The sequence below is a fragment of the Ceratotherium simum genome, chromosome 22 (assembly GCF_057802395.1).
Source record: "Ceratotherium simum simum isolate JZ-2026a chromosome 22, ASM5780239v1, whole genome shotgun sequence".
In the NCBI taxonomy this organism is placed as follows: domain Eukaryota; kingdom Metazoa; phylum Chordata; class Mammalia; order Perissodactyla; family Rhinocerotidae; genus Ceratotherium; species Ceratotherium simum.
This window is the reverse complement of record NC_141921.1, coordinates 43,245,923-43,268,922: the sequence shown is the minus strand read 5'-3', so window position 1 is coordinate 43,268,922 and position 23,000 is coordinate 43,245,923. Positions and strand designations below refer to the sequence as shown.

Below are 23,000 nucleotides of genomic sequence, written 5' to 3'. Positions count from 1 at the left end.
CCTGCCCAGTCTTTTTGCGCCATCCTCTCATCTTCTGGCACTATATCAGACAGTGCTCTGCTGCTATTCACAGGGTTTTCATGGCCAATTTTTTGGAAGTGGGTGGCCAGGTCCTTCTTCCTAGTCTTAGTCTGGAAGCTCTGCGGAAATCTGTCCACCATGGATGATCCTGCTGGTATTTGAAATACTAGTGACATAGCTTTCAGCATCACAGCAACATGCAGCTGCAACAGTATGACAACCAACAAACGGTGGTGTGGTTCCCTGACCTGAAAACGAACCCAGGCCATGGCAGAGAGAATGCCAAATCTTAAACCACTAGACTACCAGGGCTAGCTCTCCTTTAGAACTAGGACTTAGGAATTAGAACTTGGGCTGATGCAGTTTTGAGGGAACCTTATGAGTGAATTAAAAAAAACATTGGGTGAGCTGTATCTTGATGAGTAATAAGTTAACGATAATTACTTAGCCTCTTCCATGTTCAGGATACAGTATAGGTATTATGGGCAATTTCAAGGATGTAAGAGGCTTTGTGTCAGCCCCTCGGGATCTTTCTCTTGTAGTCTGCTAAATCGGCTCTCCACACTTTAGTTCACACTTTTATACAATTAATAAAATGACGCTTAGTTCATCTTAAAGAAAGGTCGACCTAAGTGCTTTCAGATCTTTGTATGATAGGTGCTAATTGTCTTATTCCTTTTATTTTTAAATAACTATTTTCTTTCATAGTCACAAAAAAATGTGTTCATTGGGAAATATTGAAAATACCAAGAAGAAAATAAAAATCATTGATAATCTCTGCATTTGAGAGAGAATCTATTAACATTTGGCTCTGTATCTTTCCCGTCAATTTATGTATTATACATATATGTGTGCATGTGCATGTGTGTGTATATATATATATTTTTTTTTTCAATATGATTGGGCCCAAACTATATATTTTGTTTGGTAACCTGTGGTTTTTACTTAATATATCACAAATATTTTTTTAATACTTTAGTGAGTATCCTTGGAGATCAGTCTTTGAACATGCCTGTATTTGGGGGTTTTGGGGGTGTTTTTTTAGTCACTCAAAAAGAGATTCTGGCTCTTTTTTCCCCCCAAAGTATAATTGACATACAACATTATATTAGTTTCAGGTATATAATGTAATGATTTGATATTTGTATATATTGTGAAATGATCACCGCAATAAATCTAGTTGTTTTTTTCTTGTGATGAAAACTTTCAAGATCTACTCTCTTAGCAACTTTCAAATATGCAATACAGTATCATTAACTGTAGTCACCATGCTGTACATTATATCCCCAGGACTTATTTATTTTATAACTGGAAGTTTGTACTTTTTGACCCTCTCACCCATTTCACTCACCTCCCCAGCCGGTCCTCTGACAACCACCAGTCTGTTCTCTGTATCTGTGAGCATGGTGGTCTTTTGGTTGGTTGGTTGCTTGGTTAGTTGGTAGGTAGGGTTTTGTTTTGTTTTGTTTTTAGATTCCACATATAAGTGAGATCATACAGTATTTGTCTTTTTCTGTCTGACTTATTTCACTTAGTGTAATGCCCTCAGGGTTCATCTGTGTTGTTGCAAATGGCAAGATGTCATTCTTCTTTACGGCTGAATAATATTCTATTGTGTATATATATACATTTTCTTTATCCATTCATTTGTATGTATTTTCTTGAATACAATTGGTGGGTCAGAGATGGGCATATTGATGGCTTGTGATACATTTTGTCAAATTGCCTTAAAGAGATTGCATCACCATTCCTTCCCACCTGCATTTATAGTGTACTTGTTTCCCCAGATCCTCACCTACACTTAGGATTGTCTTTTTTTCTAATGTCTGCCAATTTGGTAGGTGAAAAACAGCATTTTATTTTACTTTTTTATCTTTTTCTTAAGCCTGTTGTCTTTACCTGACAGTTTTTCCTCTCTTTAAAATTTGTCATGAATTCAGGAATTTCTCATGCTTAAGCTATTTGTCTTTTGGATAACTAAGTTTAATCTTTATTCCATTTTAATAGGTACGTGGATGTTGGTAATTGGTAAATGAGTGATGAGTACATGGGGACTTAATTTGCTTTTCTCTGCTGTGGTACATGTTTGAAAATGTCCCTAATACAAAAATATTTAATTTAATAGGCACATGGCCTTTAATAAAATTTAACCCAATTTTTTTTCTACTGAGTAATGTTCATCTAAAGTACTGTGGAATTTCTGTAAATGAATAACTTAAAATTTGGGGAGGTATGGTAATTCAGCTTCTAGTCATTGGTGACTTGATGCTGCCCCAAAGATGCCAAGTGATTTCCCAGCCCAAATCATTTTGGTTGTGTCATTGCCAGACCTTCATTGTGAAACTTTTGTCTTCAGAACCACCTCACAATTTGTCTCCCGCCTTACATGTGAGATTATAGGCGAAGTTTTATCTCAACTCTGAATTTGCAGATTTGTATTCACTCAGTAACATTGTAGCAGCAATAACTGCTTTTAGAAAGGTAAGAAAGTATATATATCCTTCAGTCTCTTTGTCTTTCTTCTGTAGATGTTGAGCATACTGGAGCCACCAGCGAGTTCTATGACAAGTTCACCATTCGCTATCACATTAGCACAATTTTTAAAAGCCTTTGGCAAAACATAGCTCACCACGGCACCTTTATGGAGGAGTTCAAGTGAGTATTGGGCCCGTGATGTCACAGTGTGCTCTCTCGCAAATCACAGGTAGAGGAGCTGCTTAAAAGCTTTCACAGCAGGTTCTTGTTGGCTGTTTGCTTGGTCTCAGCCTCCTTCAAGTTTTCCGGATGGTACTGCTAAATGTGAGAAGGGTTATCTAAATGTCTATGCTTGCAAGATATTGCAGAACTTTAAATTTGTCAAGATTCTTTGGGGATGGTATATATAAAGAAAGAATCTATAAATATTCTGAGGTGATGTGTTGTGTTTTTTGGTGTTCCTATGATTATAGTGTTAAATAAAGTTGTCAGAATGACTGAAATGAGATAGTGTTCTTGAATATGATATCAAGCTTTAGAGTTAGAAATAGTAGGACTTCAGATTTAGAAGCAATTAAGTTGGGGTTGTCATTTGCAGTGTCTTTCCCTTAATTAAGGATTTTTCATTACCTACCTGAAATTTCAGCAACTACTTAAACCTGGACATTAGTAATTCCATTTAAATTACTTAAGAAAAGTGCTTTAAAAAGGAAGATAGATGAAAATGGTGAACTCTTGAATTATTCTTCAGAAGAAATTTTATCCCATCTACTTGAATCTTTTGCAACCTTTGCTCAAGTCTAGCTGTCACTTGTTAACTGAGTTACTAGTCAATAATATACATATTACCAGTGGCGTAACCACTTGCTAGGTAGCTTTCTGCAAAGTAAACTCTTTAAGTTAATTGTTTCCATGAACTGCTCTTATAGTCAGAATTATGTTCCAACAAAAGCCTGGCACAAACTTAGGAAACCAGGCAGGCCCATGGCTTGATCTGCGTGGTGCTGATTGGGAGTGTTCATCCTGAATTTTCCATGTTCCCGAAATCCAGGCCTCCCACTCTCGTTCACAAGAACTTCTCTTCCCTGGGCATGGGCTTACCACCCGCTGATTACACAGTGGTAGATCCTGAAGTGTAGCTCCTCTTTTCTCTACTAATTTGTCAGTTACAGAGTCTAACAGAGATAGGCCAAGCCATCTCAGTTCACCAGCAAGTCCCTCCATTTAATATGACATGCAGGGGGCCGGCCCGGTGATACATGTGGTTAAGTGCGCGCACTCCGCTGTGGCGGCCCGGGGTTCGCCGGTTCGGATCCCAGGCGCGCACCGACGCACCGCTTGTTAAGCCATGCTATGGCGGTGTCCCATATAAAGTAGAGGAAGATGGGCACGGATGTTAGCCCAGGGCCAGTCTTCCTCAGCAAAAAAGAGGAGGATTGGCATCGGATGTTAGCTCAGGGCTGGTCTTCCTCACCAAAAAAATATATATATACATATATGATATGCAGGATAGTTCCATAGATCAGAAGCTTCAAGTTTTATAAAGTAAGTTAATATCCTACTTTATCAGTATTACAACTTCCAATTTTTCTTTGATGTGTCTTTCTTTATAATGAGGAATAACCGTATCACTAGTTCTCTTGTCTCTTATATATGGGTAATTATTTGTGCTTTCTTTGTCTCTTGGTGAATTTAAGCGTGTTTTCTAGTCTGGAGGAATGTTTTCTTTACGTAAAATCATTGAGAGAATGAGCCAGGGGCATGCTGGTAACCCTACTCTCTGGAGAAAAAAAAATCAGCATTTGCTGGTTTTCTGGGGTGTAAATACTTCCACTGTTGCCAAATTTAAGCTGCCAAGGGAATCTGCTTACAAAATTCCAGAATATTAGCAGTTGGCTCTCATGAGCCATGCAAGGTGGCTTCAGCACTCTATTGGAATGAGCTTACCAAAATTAATTTAAAAGAATAACAGAATATAAGGAGAGACTTGGTAGTCCTTGCCCTCAGCTCTGCGGTACCTGAATTGTGCTAAGGTGTAGACAGTCTTGTAGGGGAGGTGGTTGGCCTGTGGAGTAGAGGCCCGTTTGCTCTGGAGTCTGCTGCAGCGTTTTGCTTCAGGCAGGTGTATGACCATGTACCATGTAATTGCCTTTTCAGTTCTGGGAAGCAGTTTGTTCGCTATATAAACATGCTGATAAATGACACGACGTTTTTGCTCGATGAAAGTCTGGAGTCTCTGAAGCGGATCCACGAAGTGCAAGAAGAGATGAAGAACAAAGAGCAGTGGGACCAGCTGCCCCGGGTGAGGACAGAGTCCAGATGCTGCGACAGCGTTGCAGGGAAGTTGCCTTTGGACCTGGGCAGAGCTCTGCTGCAGCGGCTGCATTTGTGGATCTGATGACTTAGATCTGAATAACTTGTCAGTACAGTCATGTGCCGCAAAAGGATTTTTCGGTCAACGAGGGACCACATATATGATGGTGGTCCCATAAGATTAGTGGCACATAGGGCCGGCTCGGTGGCATAGTGGTTAAGTTTGCGCACTCCACTTCAGCAGCCTAGGGTTCTCAGGTTCGAATTCCAGGCACGGACCGACATACCGCTTATCAAGCCATGCCATGGCAGTGTCCCACATACCAAAAAAATAGAGGAAAATGGGCGCAGGTGTTAGCTCAGGGCCAATCTTGCTCAGCAAAAAAAAAAAGATTAGTACCACATAGCCCGGGTGTATAGTAGGCTATACCATCTAAGTTTGTGTAGGTACACTCTATGATGTTTGCACAGTGACGAAATTGCCTAACAGTGCATTTCTCAGAACATATCCCAGTCGTTAAGCAACGCATGACTGTACTTGCTACCTCCCACCTGTGTGCTTCCATGAAGCCATATCCCAGGTTTGGGGTAGGAGAAAACTTAAACACTTGACCTAAAGCTAAGAAATGAGTTGAGAAGTCTTTCAAAATGTGTCCAGAAAACATTCTCTGCCCTTTTAATTTTAAAGGGCTTTTTTGGAGAAGAGCTTTTATTGTTTGAATATGTTGACTAAGATTTAGGAAAGCAATTAGGAAATAAGTCTCTAGAGTTCTGTCTGCTAGACAAGTGATTTGTTCATATGATCTTCTTTAGACAACCATGTAAATAACTAAGGATTCTGATGGGGTTTTTTTCCTCTCCATTGATCTTTGTTTTTATATTTAGTTATTAATGGAAAAGAGGCTTATTTTGCCAGATTCTGTGAAAATTCATGCTGTGCCAGTGGACAGCACACTACCCTCTCCTGACATTTACTGCAGCCAGTTAGATGGTTCCCTGGTCATTACTAGGCCCTGGACAGCTACTGGTGACTTCATGTTTTGGTTAGTTAGTTCTGTTCCTGGTGTTGTTAGTCTCAGAATCAGAACTGCTTTCTAGAAGGAGTTCTCATGTACAGGTGGGGAAGACTACTTTTTCTTTACTTGCAGTAGCATTCTTGAAATGAAAATATTGCTGGGATTCTAATGCTGTGGAGTCAAAAAGTATCTTAAAAGTAAGGTATTGAGGGCCGGCCCCGTGGCTTAGTGGGTAAGTGCGTGCACTCCGCTACTGGTGGCCCGGGGTTCGGATCCCGGGCGCACACCAACGCACCGCTTCTCTGGCCATGCTGAGGCCGCGTCCCACATACAGCAACTAGAAGGATGTGCAACTATGACATACAACTATCTACTAGAGCTTTGGGGGGGAAAAAAAAAAGAGGAGGATCAGCAATAGATGTTAGCTCAGAGCCGGTCTTCCTCAGTAAAAAGAGGAGGATTAGCATGGATGTTAGCTCAGGGCTGATCTTCCTCACAGGAAAAAAAAAGTAAGGTATTGAAACACATTTAGGGAAGGTTTTCCTTTCAATTATTCCTGCAGCTTTGATGAGAATTTTACATCTTACTCTAGCCAACATGCTTAAACTACAGACTTAAACTTTTCAAGGGGCTTCCGTGAATGCTGGATTTCTTTTGTGTCCATGCCACCATGCTCCTTGAGCCCCTTTAATTGTGTTCTTGAGATAATGCAGTGATCATCTTCTTTTTCCTTGGCACTGTACTGGCACTGTCGAGAGTCCGTCCTACCCACTACCTTCATATTTATTTCTAAACACACCTTAAACTGTTTTGCTACTGTGCCTCCCAAACCTGCCTCCCGCAGCTCTCCATTTCCCTCAGGATGGAGTCACTCTCTGCGTGATGCTCCAAGCTTACCTTCCATTGCAATCAGCCGACTCCTATCTGGACCAGTCCCCACGCCCTCACAGAACGTGCTGGGGAAACAGTTGAAAGAGCCCCAGCTTTGGAGTCCAGGCCACCTGGGTTTGAGAAGTGGCACTGCCACACATTAAAAGTTCCTTAATTTCTGTTTCCTCACCCATAAGTCAAAGATAATTCCTGCCTTGCAGGAAAGTGATGAAGAGAGACGGTAGATGGCAAGTACATAGTTCAGGACCAGCCCAGAGAAGGTGCTCAGGATGTGTAGCTCCTTTTGTTTCATTTGCCTTGAGACACTCCTTCTGTCCAAAATGCTCTACTTTCCATTCTTATGTGTTAAAATCCTACCCATTCTTTGAGTAAGGTCTTGTCTAAGTACTCCTTCATGGTTGGCCTTCCTCAGTCAGTGTAGCTGCAATCTTACCTTTCTCTATGCTTCTGAATCCCCACTTTATGTCACTCATGATGCTTATCTTGGACCAGCTTATATTGTAGATGTTGGGATATGGGTCTGTAGCACATTATCAGAGTCAGTGCTTAATAGCATTTGTTTACGAGATGACCGAACAGATACTATTGATTTTTCTGTGTTAATGGATGGGAAAAGGGCATAAATAATCCCTAACAAGTGCTGTTTCTATTTGACTTTGAGGTCCCTTCCTCCCTCCCCCACCCCCCACCTGCTCCTCCTCATCTCCCTACCCTCTAACCATTGGAGGACTCCGACGCTCAGCCCTCAGGCTGTTCCTCTCCTCTTTCTACACTTGCTCTCCAGGTCAGTCACTTAGTGAGGTACTAGTTGGTATTTTGAGTGTAGTGGAATTTTGCTATAATAATAATAATTTATTATGAGAGTCCCATACATTGCAGGGCATTTAGCATCTCTTGTTCATGCCCATTTAATGGCAGTGATGTACCCTCCTACCCCAAGTCATCATGCAACCAGAAACACTCCCACATGTGGCCTGATGCCCCCAGTTGAAAATCACTGCTAGGTGTTCTCATCTATTCCAAGGCTTTAAGCATCTGTATTCTAGAGGCTGGCCTGGTGGCATAGTGGTTAAGTTCACATGCTCCTCTTCAGCGGCCCGGTGTTCGCAGGTTCGGATCCTGGGCTCAGACCTACGCACCACTCATCAAGCCATACTATGGCAGGCATCCTACATATAAAGTAGAGGAAGATGGGCACAAATGTTAGCCCAGGGCCATCTTCCTCAGCAAAAAGAGGAGGATTGGCAACAAATGTTAGCTGAGGGCTAGTCTTTCTCACCAAAAAAATGTAAAAAATGAAAATAATAATAATAGCAAATATGTGTATGCTAAAGACTCCAGAATGTGCCTCTCCAACTCAGATCTGTCCTGATTCTAGACCTGCAAAACCAGCTGTTGACCTGTCTCTCTGCCTTGTGGTCTAATAAGTATCTCAAACTTAACTTGTCCAAAACTGAACCTTTGATGTTGTCTCCAGATCTCCTCTCCGAGTCTGCCCAATCTCAGTAAATGACAACTGCGTTCTACTAATTGCTCTGGCTCAACACCTTGGAGTCTTTCTTGATTCTGCTCTCTCTCTCTCTCTCTGCAAATGCCTCTAGGCTCTATCTTAAAAAATATCCATTACCTGACCTGTTCCCCCACCTCCAGGCTACTGTCATCTCCTACCTGGGGAGATTCTTGTAGTAGTAGCTCCCTATTTGGTCTCTCAGCCTCCACCCTTGCCCATGTCCATACCAGAGGGATGCTGCTAAAATCTCAGTCTGCTCGTTATCCCCGCTCTGCTCAGAACCCTTCCAGGCTTCCCTTCTGGCTCAGAGAGAAATCCCAAGTTAGAGAGTGGCCTAGAGGGTGCTGCAGTGTTGGCCCTGCCTTTCCCCTCACTCGCTCCACCCCAACCACGCTACCTCCCTGCTCTTCCGCTGACAAGCAGGGGGCTTTGCACTTGCTGTTCCCTCTTCCTGGAGTGCTCTTCCCTCAGATTTTGACTGACTCACTTCCTTCAGATATCCATTTAAATGTCACCTCCTCAGAGAGGCCTTCCCTGACCACCCTTTCCAGAAGAGCGTCCCCTGACCCCAACACACTCTTTCTTTCCCCTTACCCTGCTTTGTCTTCAGCACTGTCAGACTTACTGTGTATCTGCTTGGGTGTTTATCTTTTTATTGCTCATCTCCCTAGCTGGAATCGAAGCTCCATGAGGGCAGGGAGCCCTATTGGTCATGTTCTGTACTCCATCTCCAGTGCCTAAAGGAGGGGCTGCTCTGTACGAGGGGCTGGATAATGTTTAGCAATGAATGAATGAGACACCCAGACACAGATTTAGGTAGTTCCCACCTTGCTGTTCTTACGTGTTTCTTGGTTCAGCCTTCCATTCAGTAGGCTCATTCTTGACCAAGGGGCCATGGACAGGTCACCCAGCATTGTTGCAGGATCTCCACCGAGCGCTTACTCAGAGGGCACTTACTCAGGGGGCACTTGTTTGGCAACTTCAGCTGTTCTAGCTGTTTCCCCTCCCCCAACGTAAAGTAAAGTGGCCTCTGAGCAGACCTAAGAATTTAAGTCTTTACTGATGTTTCTGTATTTTATCCACCTCAGAGCCTTCAGTGTTCCACCTTATTTTACCCGTGAGTCAAATACACCTTATTTCCTTGTTTCCTAGCCTATGGGAGAATTGAAGGAGGAGGATGGTGCCAGAGGCAGGCATGCTGACAGTTGTAAGGGATGACAGCCTAACAGTGTGGAAAGACAAAATTCAGAAGCTTAGCAATCTACAGGCACTTGGTGTAGGAGCAAAACATATAGACCTAGTATCGTAGCATAACACATCACATGTTTTTAAAATAATGACGACTAAGTAAAAGTTATTAAGGAAAGTGAACCTTCCTTTATTAGCACCAGTGTATATTAAGCATGACATAAGATTCACTTATTTCATCCTGCGTGGACGTAATGGTGACTTCTTTTATCATTGAGGAAACTGAGTCTCACATGAGTTAAATGTGCCAAGGTCACCTTACTCAAAGTCCTAAAGAATTCTGATGCTGAGAGGAATAAACTTCAGTTGTCCAGAAAGTTCGCTGGTATGGGTAGTTATATCATTCCCTAAGAATGTTGGCTTTATTATGCACTTCTCCAGTTATGAGCTGACTGTATTTTTCCCCTACACTTGGCGTTTTGGTGAGCTGCTGACTAGTGCTGAGATGTGTTTGGCATCTGTTCAATGTCTCCTAGGATCAGCAGCAGGCCCGTCAGTCTCAGCTTGCTCAGGACGAGCGTGTTTCGCGCTCCTATCTTGCCCTGGCAACAGAAACCGTGGACATGTTCCATATCCTCACGAAGCAGGTCCAGAAGCCGTTCCTCAGACCAGTGAGTAGAACTCGGGGTATTTACTTTGTCTGTTGGATTCCACATTCAGATTCTATCACTTAGAACTAAACATAGTTGTAGAAATCCTGGACGTTCCAGGGTCACAGTCACTGGTAAGTGAAATTCTGTTACCGATTCTGTTCCCAGTTATGCTAATTGATACACACAGCACTCTGTTGATAGACTAAAGCAAGCAGTCACTTCCAAGATAACTTAATTCACTTTCTGCTTAGACAGCACATTGGATTATTAATGTTGAAGCTATGACGTATTTTTATCATTATTGATTCCTTTATTTTATTGATAGGGAAAGTATGAGGTAACGTTAAGTTGGAAATTAGAGTATATTAAGTAGAAATAATTGGTAATGTATAAGATCTTTGGTTCTCTTAGGTATAGCTTTGTTACACTCAAGAAGCCAAAGGTTAATGAGAGCAATAATTCAAGTTTATGATAGATCAAAGGTAGTCAAAACGTTTGGCCTTGACGTGATTAATAAGACCTGGGTCCTGTTTCAGAAACTGAAACTGAGCGACATGACTGAAGATCTCTGCTTTGCTTCATCCCCCTCCCCCCACACACACACATACAGTTTAGAAGCTTTGTGGTGTGGCTAGGACAAGGGAGTGAAGAGGGCCAGAAAGGAGCCTGAGGTTCAGTAGTTAATTGCCTATATGGAGACAGGTTTACAATGAAATATAATTTTACTACGTTTCCTTCAATTTCCATATTCACTCTTCCCTCCGACATTATCACCCCACCCTGGCCTGTGTGCAGCTCAAGAGATGAGTCTCCTCTCCTCTCCCCTTCCATTCCACATCTCTTCATAAATAGATTTCAGCGCAAGAGCAGTGGAACGTGAAACAAAACAGAGCTCACCACTGAAAACGTAAGACACTGCAACTAATTTCAACAAGATATTTCAGACACTTGCTCCCCTTAAAGATTTGCAAATGGAATTTCCTTGAACTTTTTCTATAAAGGCCAGCCAGTAAATAGTTTAGGCGTTGTGGGCCACACGGTCTTTGTCACAGCCACTCAACTTTGCTGTTGCAGCACGAAAGCAGTCACAGATGACACGTAAACAAACAAGTGTGGCTTGTTTGTCAATACAACTTGATAAAAACGGGCCTCGGGCCAGATTTGGCCTGCAGCTAGCGGTTCCCCAGTCCCTGCTCGGAACCACGTTTTATTTTATGTTCAATGACTCCAGTGGCAGTGCTGTTTGATTGTTAGAAGGTAGGAAACTATAAAAATTATTCGAGACTAAATTATCATAAAGCCTATTTTTAGTTCTAAATTCTTCAATTTTTAAAGGAAATTCTTGAAAGCTAAGTCTAATATTTTCCTGTCCATTAAAATTCATTTTTTTCAAGGCCTAGTCATCAATCTGTCTATACCCCTGGCCGTAGTGTTCTGCCCTCAGTCTTTGCAGGCCTGCTTCAATGTTTCCTTTTCGTCTGCTACGCTGGTTCACTGGCTAGCTCAAAATCTCCCACTTCAAAAAGAAAAAAACACCAACTCTGTACTATTCTTGTTACTCCTTTATTTCACCATTTTTAAATTAAATACAAGAGTACTTTGCTTTGTGCAAAAGCAGGTTCTTGAAAAGCTGAGCTTAAGTTGAATTTGTATAAATGCAATCACTAAATTCAGTGAGAACCTTGCTACTTAAGACAGCTTCCCTTCTTCTTTTCTGTGGCCAGTGTTTACTCTCATACTCTCTGCTCTAAGCCAGGCTTTCCCAGTTCAGAGTTGCTTAAAGCAGTATATGCCCAGCTGTACTAGGTGCTGAGTCGTCTTGTGGGGTTATTACATATTATTTTGTAATTATTTTCTAGTTCTTTCATTTAAGTTTGCCTTGTCTTACTACCTAGATTTAAAACTAATCAAGACATAAATTTTACCTTCTTTTGCATTTCTCCCCTCTTTGCGTCTGATAACTAAATAAGAATGGTGCACTGTCTGAACTGTCGGGGACTTTTGAAATTTATAGAAAAATAATGTGTAAAATGATGGCTGAAAGAACATACTCAAAAACTATTGTGACTTGTGTTATGATGTTGGAATTAAGAATAATTTCCCCTCTTTTACCTGTTTCTCAGCGACTTTGGAATGATCCTTGTTTTTATAATTAAAAGCATGAATTTAAAGAAAATCTTGCCTTTTGTTGGTATTTATAAATATTCCATCAACCTGCAACATTCTATTAAGTATTAGAATTATTGGATTAGAAATGGTGAGTAAAGAAAATTTTGAATATAATATCCTTCTTCAGCTTATGATACACAGCACGTATAAGGGATTCTTTGAACATTAATCCTGCCAATTCCTGTTCCTCCACTGAAATGGGAGTTTTTGATCCTTCTCGCTTGTCTCAACAGCGTGAATTGTCCTTTATCCTGTCATTTCCTAGGAACTTGGACCCCGATTGGCTGCAATGCTGAACTTTAATCTTCAGCAACTCTGTGGTCCCAAGTGCCGTGATCTGAAAGTGGAAAACCCTGAGAAATACGGCTTTGAACCAAAGAAGCTGTTGGACCAACTGACGGATATTTACTTGCAGCTGGATTGTGCCCGGTTTGCTAAAGCCATTGCTGACGACCAGGTCAGTGCCTAAGAGAGCAGGCCGTTTCAGAGGGAGTCTGGGGTTCAGGCTGCTGAACTGGGCAACTTGAGTTTACTTCTCTGTGGGTTTCCTGGCAGACCCTATGCAATTACATATCCATCTGTCCCTGGATTTTCCCCACTTGAAATCAAGGAAGGTGATACTTTTCAAAATGTGGTTTGAGAAGTTTTTAATATGAAAATGGAAATAGTGACCACAGTGGCGAGAGGAACTTGTCTGGTGTAAATGGAGATGAGTTGGTTGTTTTCTTTTGGGCATAAAGAGATTTGGCTCCCAGATCTGTCTCCAGTTGAGTTCTTAACCCATCTCGCTAAGGGCCTTATTTAACAAACCCATTACATTCGCAGGTTTTCTCAGGAAATCCAAATCTTCTTCCCAAGTCTTCTGCTTTAGTGCTGTGGGGTTTTTTGGGGTTTTTTTGTTTTGTTTTTTTTGGTGAAGAAGATTAACCCTGAGCTAACATCTGTTGCCAGTCCTCCTCTTTTTGCTGGGGAAGATTGGCCCTGGGCTAACATCCATGCCCATCTTCCTCTACTTTATATGTTGGACGCCGCCACAGCATGGCCTGATAAGTGTAGGTCCGCACCTGGGATCCAAACCTGCGAACCTCCGGCCGCCAAAGCAGAGCACACGAACTTAACCACTACGCCACTGGGCCAGCCCCAGTGCTGTGGTTATTTTTGTGGCTTCAGGTTTCAAACCTTGTGTGGTTATCTTGACATTTTCCCTCGCCTTTATTGTTTGTGTCCCTCATGATCATATCTGTTATGTATTTTTCATTCCTACAGCTACCGATTTAGTCCAAAGCTGCCCCTGCCCAGCCCTACTTTTTGACTTTCCAGGAATCTCATAAAGGCCTTCCCCTCCCTCCGTGTTTCTCTGTGCTGCATCATTTCAGCATAATAATAGCTAATGTTTATTAACTGCATACCAAGTTTTAACCACTTTTCGTGTTTTCACTCATGTAATCCTCACAAAATCCTATAGTATAGGTTCGATTAGATTCCTCCCTTTAGAACAAGGCACAAAGATTTTAAATAGCTTGCACAGTGTTAGTGTGGGGTAGAGGCAGGATTCATACCCAGCAGTCTAGCCCCGAGCCCGTATTCTCAACCTCTCTGCTCTCCACTTAAAACGGCCAAAAAGTTCCATGCTCGTTTCTTTTTTTTTTTTTTTTTTAAAGATTTTATTTATTCATTTTTTTCCCCCCAAAGCCCCAGTAGATAGTTGTATGTCATAGGTTCACATCCTTCTAGTTGCTGTACATGGGACTCGGCCTCGCGTTGGACGGAGAAGTGGTGCCTCGGGGCGCTCCCGGGATCCGAACCCGGGCCGCCAGCATCAGAGCGCACGCACTTAACCGCTAAGCCACGGAGCCGGCCCATCCATGCTCGTTTCTGTCTCTCCATCTTTGTTCATTCTTTCTATCCAAATATTATTCACATCTCAGGTTAACCATCAGTAGGCATTCTAGAAGGTTCTTTACCCATATCTCATCCAAAGGTGAAAAGAGGGGAATTATAGCTACTTTTTTTTAATAACAGCTTTATTGAGGTATAATTCACGTATGTAGGTTCTTTGGGATGTAAGCAAGAGATGTGGTCTTGACAAAGTGCCTGCAATGGATAAAACCACATATGTCTATAAAAAGTAGTGGTAAAGGAGGAGGTTAGGAGTTTGCAGTTATTCTGGGGAGATGCTAAAATGTTTTTCTAGCCTACAACTGTATAATACTGTACAATATAGAATGGAGGATAAGTGGTAGTGTGTAGAGAGGGAAAGGAAGTGGAAATGCTCGCCAGTTGAGGTCCAGTCATCTGCCTTGGGTAGAGGCGGACTGCAGCTGGGCCTCTCTAGCCCGGCCAGAGGTCGGTGGGTGGAAGGTCCCCAGAGAGTCTTCCATTTTTACTGTAAGAGACTACTTGGAAGAGTCGTTTCGAGTGCTTCCTCTTCTGAGAGGTCTTGCTGTGGCTGCCATATTGCAAGTGGTTAGCATAACACCAAGTTTGCAGGGTGGATGAACACAGCACGCCCAGTGAGGCGGTGAAAACCAAGTGGGTGACAAAGGAGTGCTTCCAGCTGCCTTTCCTTGCTGACCAACAAAACATCCACACTTCCTGGCAATGCCTGTGGATTGTGGTGGTGGCCTGTGGCGGCACCGAGCTTGAGTCATAGGCGGCAGTTTCTGTACAGTGGGACACGGGTCATCTTCAATGTCTAACTAGCCCTGCTCTTCCAGACTCATGAGGCAAACACACACAAGTGCCAGTGACACAATGGAGAGAAAAACACATTTTAAGTGGATTTTTTGCTTCCTTTTACACTTGTCCTGTGTTTCCACTTCCTTGTCCTGATTATCGGGCATTTTTCGTTTTTGTTGGCTGTAAGCTGATTAGGGGCCTACCGAGTTGATTGTTTTGGAAGAGGGTTTTGGGGGCTGAGAGAGGAAGGGTGGAAGGCTAGGAAGGTTCAAAGGAGAGGTAGCAGAATTTTGTTTTCTCCTTTGAGGACAGTGGTCTTGGTTTGGTCTGGTATGTCTTGTTTTCCTGGGAAGACAAAGGAAAAAGAAAATGGCAGCTGTGCAAGGAAAGAAACTGAGAAACGTCTCTCTGTATATACCAAGAGTGGGCTGAAGACAAGTGTCTAGAAGAGGTGACAGAAGGCACCAGCACGGAAAGCCACTGAGCTTTACGCTCACAAACCTGAGGAGAGAGCCCCCCAGAGGAGGAGTGGAACAGAACAGTTGTCCCTGGAGCTGAGAGAGTCTGGGATAGAGAGATCTGAGGGTGACTCAGTGAGCTGCACTGATGGCCACATCTGACTGTGCTTTGTTGAGCAGACTCTAGTTCTCTGGAGGGACTGTAGATCTGGTGTTCATGGAGCGCTGTCTGTTAACACCATGTTCCATTAAAAAATAAATGATAAAGAGCCCATCTGAAGTCTCACTTGACATAAATTTAACCATTTTAAAGTATATCGTTCGGTGGCATTTAGTACATTCACAATATTGTGCAACCATCACCTCTGTTTAGTTCTAAAACATTTTATCACCTCCAAAAAGAAATTCTATATCCATTAAGCATTCACTGTCTAGTCTCCCCTCACCCCAGCCCCTGGCAATTTACTAATCTGCTTTCTGTTTTTATTTTACCTTTTTTATTTTTTTGGTGAGGAAGATTAGCCGTGAGCTAACATCTATTGTCAATCCTACTCTTTTTGCTGAGGAATATTGGCCCTGGGCTAACATCCATGCCCATCTTCCTCTACATTATACGTGGGACACCTGCCACAGCATGGCCTGATAAGCGGTGTGTAGATCTGTGCCTGGGATCTGAACCTGCAAACCCCGGGCCACCAAAGCGGAGCATGCAAACTTAACCACTACTCCACCAGGCCGGCCCCTGTTTTACCTATTTTTAGATCTATCTATTTGCCTATTCTGGACATTTCATATAAACAGAATCATACAACGTATAACCTTTTGTGACTGGCTTCTTTCATGTAGCATAATGTATTTGTGTGTGTATTCGAATGTTGTAGTGTCTGTTAGTACCTCATTCCTTTTTATGGCTGAATAATATTTTGTTATATGGATATACCATGATCTGTTTATCCATTCATCCATTAATGGACATTTGGGTCGTTTTCACCTTTTGGTTATTGTAAGTAATGCTCTTATGAACATTCATGTAAAAGTATTTGTTTGAATACCTGTTTTCAGTTCTTTTGAGTATATACTTAGAAGTAGAATTTCTGAGTCATATGGTAATTCTGTGTTTAACTTTTTGAGGAACTGCTGAACTGTGTTCTACAGTGGCTGCACCATTTTTATTCCTACCAGCAGTGTACGAGGGTTCTAATTTCTCCACATTTTCGCCAGCATTTGTTATTTTCTGTTTTGTTGTTTTTTTAAAATAACCACCCTAGTGGGAGTGAAGCGGTATTTCACTGTGATTTTGATTTGCATTTCCCTAATGGCAAATAGTGTTGAACATCTTTTGTGTGCCTGTCGGCCTTTTGTATATCTTTGGAGAAATGTCTATTCAAGTCCTTTGCCCGTTTTTTTAATTAGATTGTGTTTTTGTTGAGTTGTAAGCATTTTTTACATATTCTAGATACTAGACCTTTGTCATATATATGATTTGCAGGTATTTTTGTGTTTAGTTTTGTAACCACTCTTTAAGATCCTTGAAGTCAGGAACAAAATCTTTGCTTCTTCTGTGACCTACCCACACCAAACTTGAAGGAGCAGCTCAGTAATATGTGTTCGTTCGATTCATTGATGCCACTGTTCTTCAAGACTGACTGCCATCTCCCCATAGGTACCTTTTGATTTTGAGAAATAGAGTAGGTGATGTTTCATGAGGATAAGAAGTGGCTAAGAACAGCTACTTGTTCCAAAGAGAAGGTCAAGGTGAGATCGTGTCAGTAGTGTCTACAGCAATGCCCAGGCTTCAGTAATTCCCTGTGCATTTTTGCCGTTCCGACATCTTACTGTATCGTTTGGTCATTTATCCCCTGTGCCCCTTCCCAAAGGGATGGGGACTACCACTTACCTGGCTCATAATAAGTAGGCACCAAATAAAGTATTTGTTGAATTAATGTAGTAATTTCGTTTCAAAAAACTATAACCGAGGCTCTCTGCATTTGCCAGGGTTGTAGAAGATGGCTTTAGGATTATTGCTAGGCCCAGGCCCCTGCTGGCACTTGGCCCTGACCTCTCTCTTCTTCCGGTCAGTGGCATGGATTTAATAAGGGGTGTGGGTGTGGGTGGAGAGAGAAGGTGAGCATGTGCACTTATTTAGAAACTGAAGTTGAAAAAGGAAAGAAGAGGGGCCAGCCCCGTGGCATAGTGGTTAAGTGCGCGCACTCCGCTTCGGCGCCCAGAGGGTTCGCAGGTTCGGATCCTGGGCGCGCACCAACGCACCACTTGTCAAGCCACGCTGTGGTGGCATCCCATATAAAGGAGAGGAAGATTTGGGCACGGATGTTAGCCCAGGGTCAATCTTCCTCAGCAAACAAAGAGGATTGGCATCAGATGTTAGCTCAGGGCTGATCTTCCTTATCCAAAAAAAAGGAAAGAAGAAAGATTGAAGAATTTCAATGCAGGGCCGGCCCCGTGGCTTAGCGGTTAAGTGCGGGCGCTCCACTACTGGCAGCCCGGGTTCAGATCCCGGGCGCGCACCAACGCACCGCTTCTCCGGCCATGCTGAGGCCGCGTCCCACATACAGCAACTAGAAGGATGTGCAACTATGATATACAACTATCTACTGGGGCTTTGGGGGAAAAAAAAAGGAGGAGGATTGGCAATAGATGTTAGCTCAGAGCCGGTCTTCCTTAGCAAAAAGAGGAGAATTAGCATGGATGTTAGCTCAGGGCTGATCTTCACAAAAAAAAAAAAAAAAAAAGAATTTCAATGCAGCGTTCTAAGAGAACACAAGTATTGAGATGAATTCAGCCTAGAGATGTTAGTGTGAATCCTCAGTTAGAAATAACAGGTCACATGTTATGGTTCTATCCTTCAGAGTCTCAGATTTAATCATTCCTCTCCACAATTTGCATCATTGTCTCTAAATTGACAAGTGGCCAATGTTTCTGCCATAAAAGCAAAATATGATGTACTTTGATATTTTGAAATGGCAGAGAGTTGTATGAGTTAGGTACCTGTGAGGTCAGTGTTACTATCCCCATTTTACACTTGAGGAAACTGGGGCTCAGGAGAGTTAGGGATTTGCCTAAGACGACACAGCAGGTAGGTAAAGCCGGAATTCAAGTCCAGGTTCATCTGGGTCTGTGATGGGCACTTGTCCTCTAGACCATCCCGCCTGCTCTTGTAGCCTTAAATCATTTCTGCTCCTGTCAGCAGAGCACCTGACATTTAATAGTGTTGACCTGAGAGGTCGTAAAGATTGATGGTGAATGGGAAGAAAGCTCCTATTGATTGTGAACTATATTGGGTTGCTTTTACCATGTTTACCATTAGGGAAAAGAGCTGAAATTTCCACCTTCTCTGATATACTTCTAGGGCACAATGCCTTGCGAGGACTGAAATAGGCTAGATTTCCTTCTCTTTTTAATTAAATTTTAAAAGAAATTCACGTCTGCTGTAAAAATAATTTTAAAATTCCCATCATTTGCCTCAATCCTGAAGCCCTCCCCAGAGGTAATGACCTTTTACAGTTTGGTGTGTATTATCCCAGTCTTTATGTATTTATAGCCATGTAAAAGTTTTATATATACATACATTATAATTTTAGGGCTTTCTTAGGGGGAAAAAAACACAAATCATACTTTGGATATTTTCGGCAGCTTCCTTTTTTCCACTTAAAATATATTTGTCTCACATTGTCTTTCCTCATTTGCAGAGATCCTACAGCAAAGAGTTGTTTGAAGAAGTTATTTCAAAGATGCGGAAGGCAGGGATCAAATCCACAATAGCGATAGAGAAGTTTAAACTTCTTGCTGAGAAAGTGGAGGAGATAGTAGCCAAGAATGCGCGCGCAGAGATTGATTACAGTGATGCTCCAGACGAGTTCAGAGGTGAGTGGACCCACTTTTTTCATGCTGAATTCTTTGATTTGAGTTAACTTGAAGCATGTAACATTAAAAGAGGACATTCTGTGCTTTTAGTTTTTTAATGATGTGCTGTAGTTGCTTTTTGAGACACTTTGTCTGAAATTTCATTTGCCTATGAACTTTTGGTTCATATTGTAAATTAAAAGGGAAAAAAGTCCTTAGCCTGATTTTAAGCCAGCTAACAACCCTAAAGATTCTAAGGTCAGCCTTGCCTTTGCAAGCGGGGATTTGCATTTTCAAAGAAGAATTCTGGGAAGTCCCGGGTTGAAGGATTCTAGCCTGCGTTGTCGTCTTTGCTGCAGAGCCCTGAGGGCCTGTGGCTTTGTCTGTCCTGCTGTCTTTTTCCTCTGTTCTTTCCTCCCAGCAGTAGCTGACAAAAGGGTACTTGCCCCTCTACAAAAGGCAATGTCTATGCCTTTATCTAGTGCTGATATCCTTCTAAACTTGAGGGCCTAGTAGGGGCCATTTGGTTGCTGTTCCTATGGATATATTTTTCACTGATAGGAGGGGCTTTGTTTTGTGTTCTTGTTCAGTTTTAGGCTCTATTATTAGATTACAGTTTGCTTTGTCTCTTTAGACCCTCTGATGGACACCCTGATGACTGACCCCGTACGGCTGCCCTCCGGCACCATCATGGACCGCTCCATCATCCTGCGACACTTGCTGAACTCCCCCACGGACCCCTTCAACCGACAGACGCTGACAGAGAGCATGCTGGAACCAGGTAGAGGAGGGCCCAGCTTGAGTTGCAGTGCCTACTTCAGAACGAAGCAGTGGAGCGAGAATCATATATCAGAGATTAATCAAAGGAGGAAAATTATCAAACCCAGAAGCTACATACTTTATGACACTTAATAGAGAAGACACAAAACACTCTGCTCTTCTTCATTGTTGAAGTCTAGTCCTTCCTTTTCATGTCTTGTTTCTTCTTCAGTCTTCAGTTTAATGAGGGAATGAATGGCCTTTTCTTTCCAGTTATACAGAACTACAAGCATCATCTCTCAGAAGAGCCCTCCCATCTGGGGCATTAATCCTTTCCTTTTCTTTTCTCAGTGCCAGAACTGAAAGAACAGATTCACGCCTGGATGAGAGAGAAGCAGAACAGTGACCATTAAACCGTCCCCCTGGCCCACCCTCTGCTAGAAACGGCCCAGGCTGGCAAGGCGAACAGAAGCAGCATCAGTGGTGAAAATGCTGTTCCAGTGTTGGAGGCCAGATGTGGCAAAATACAGCGAGAGCCACCCAGAGTGACCAGACGGTGGAGATCTGAAAGGACACGAATGAGAGGAAGAGCCCAAGTCCTGTACATATATTTAAGTGACAAATGTGGTCAAAAGTTTGAGGGACATATTTTATGATTGCTTGTGTAGTAAAGCACGTCCTTCATACGTCACAATTTGGGGCTTTTGCAACGGAAGTCTTTTAATAATTGATGACAAGTGGGTCTGGGCAGTATCCCCTTCATCTTTTTTTTTCTCTAAATCCAATATCCGTTGATTTGATTGTGATTAGAGAACCTTGGACGTTTTGCTGCTAAAGAATTTTTCCCCTGCCCCTTCCTTCCTGACCCTACTTGCACTGCTGTGGATTTTTTTAAGAGAAGCAAAAACAAAAATAAACTCCTTCCCCTGGCCCTCCAAACATATATTCTGTGAGATAACTGTGCCTGCAACAAAGTGTTAATCCTGGGATCGTATTTTTATATCATATTCACATATTTGTTTTTTTAATTGGTGTTAGATGACATGATTAATAAAAAAGGCAAGATATTTTCAGAATTTGAATTTCAGTTTTTTTTTTTTTTTCTTTTGAAATGTCCCTTTAAAATTTTTTTATTCTAAATGAAATGAAGAGAATCCTGTTGCTCTGGTCCTTGTAATAAGCCCTGTGTTAGGAATCTAAGGAGCAGCTGCAACCAAGGAAGTGTTTAAGTATATCAGGATTTATGTGACTTATGATTTCTGGGGGGGAGGCAAGGGTTGGTTTTTTTAATGCTCTGTGACAGTTCGAAACCTTTACAGTTATCCTATGAGGGTAAATAAATTCTTTAACTCTTGAGTCTGTGAGTTCAAGGCAGGGGTCATTAGTTTGATGTGTCCTTTGGGGCTTGGCCTTACCAAAGCAAAAAAGGGGTGTAAGAAATGTGGAAGTATGTCTGCTTGTAAAAACACAAACAGACAAACACACCCACACACACGCGCACAAACATAAGACGTTTTGTATTACTGCTCCCTACTTAACATACTTGAATTCTTGAATTTCCTTTGGGGTAAAAACGGATTTGAAACCATAAAGTGTTTTGAAGAAATTAAGTCTACAAAAACATACTTTCTTTTTCTTTTCCTTTTTTCCCCCTCCACAGACAATGTCCTCTGTTCAATTCCTAACGCAAACTACAATAAATGGTGATACACATTCAGAAGGAATCTTCTTTGAGTCTCTTCTTTTTGTGGAAAAAAAAGGGATGGGTGAAGAACAAGAGCCAAATGAGTTTGCATGTGGTGGATTATCTTTTCTGGAGCCAATTAGGAGTCGCTATTTTCACAATAAAACTTGCATATTTGTGTCAGTCTTCATGCTCCATTTGGTTCTCATTTCACTGTTTGCTTGTTTGAGGGGACAGCTTTGTGATATTCGGTCTCTGCCATTCTCAAGTTTTTACCTTTCTCAAATATCTTTTCCCTGACCTTTAAAATTCTTACTCAAGTCCAAGCCATTTCATCAACATTTTCTTAGGCACTGCAGTTTACCTACCAGCTTTCGTGTAATGATAATAGTGAGCATTTCAAGCATTTCCTGTGTGCCAGGCACTGTGCAGAGGTCTTTACATTTATGGTGTTATCCTCTAAGAAGACGGTACTATTATCTTTGTTTTTTCAGACAGGTCAGGGTGTGCGGTGTGGAGAGGTTAGGTAACTTGCCCAAGGTCATCTGGCCAGTTAGTGGAAGAACAGGTGTCCCGGCTCCAGAGCCCATACCCTTAGCCACTATGTCTACACTTCTCTTGAGCACGTTTGTACTATTTTCTTTTTTTCTTCCTGAGGATCATTCGCCCTGAGCTAACATCTGTGCCCATCTTCCTCTCTTTTTTGTACATGGGATGCTGCCACAGCATGGCTTGATGAACAAGTGGTGTGTAGGTCCGCACCCAAGATCCGAACCTGTGAACCCCAGACCCTGAAGTGGAACACACGAACTCAAGCACTACATCACTGGGCCAGCCCCTGTACTAAATCACTTTTTTCCCAAAAAAATATAATGTATTCTGTGAAACAAAAATTTTAGACTAAACCAAAAAAAAAATGAAAATCACCCATAATCCCACCATGCAGATAATTCTGTTAATTTAGTTTACTTTTTACTAAGCTTTTATATATATGTGTGTGTGTGTGTGTGTATATATATATATATATATATATATATATATATATATGCCTATAAAATTGTGATGCTTTGGGGCTTCTATGCCTAATTTTATTTGTATATCCATCCCATGACTGTGTATTGTTTGCTCTCCAATGAGATTATAAACTCTTCACAGGAATAGATTCTGTCGTATTATCTGCGTGCCCCACTCATCCCTCATGCATGTAATAGAATGCTGCTTTATCCCTTCATATGCACTCATCGTTTTGAATAGTCAGAATTCGGAGGTTTCAAGGACCTTCTGGGGTAGGGCGTGTCTTTTGCCTGTACTGTCTCCAGGGAG

The 23,000-nt window shown here is 42.0% G+C and overlaps 1 protein-coding gene across 3 annotated transcripts in view; it reads left to right on the top strand.

The window, feature by feature from the left end:
• UBE4B (ubiquitination factor E4B) overlaps positions 1-21,713 on the top strand; it is a 133,978-nt gene extending 112,265 nt beyond the window's left edge. For all 3 annotated transcript variants that reach the window (XM_004425560.3, XM_087446842.1, XM_004425562.3), the window contains 7 exons: positions 2,550-2,676; positions 4,654-4,798; positions 9,951-10,085; positions 12,502-12,693; positions 19,081-19,255; positions 19,869-20,015; positions 20,345-21,713. In XM_004425560.3, the coding sequence (XP_004425617.1) occupies positions 2,550-2,676; positions 4,654-4,798; positions 9,951-10,085; positions 12,502-12,693; positions 19,081-19,255; positions 19,869-20,015; positions 20,345-20,406 (983 nt within the window). In that variant the 3' untranslated portion in view covers positions 20,407-21,713. The remainder of the gene's footprint in view (positions 1-2,549; positions 2,677-4,653; positions 4,799-9,950; positions 10,086-12,501; positions 12,694-19,080; positions 19,256-19,868; positions 20,016-20,344) is intronic.
• Positions 21,714-23,000: the final 1,287 nt, after the last annotated feature.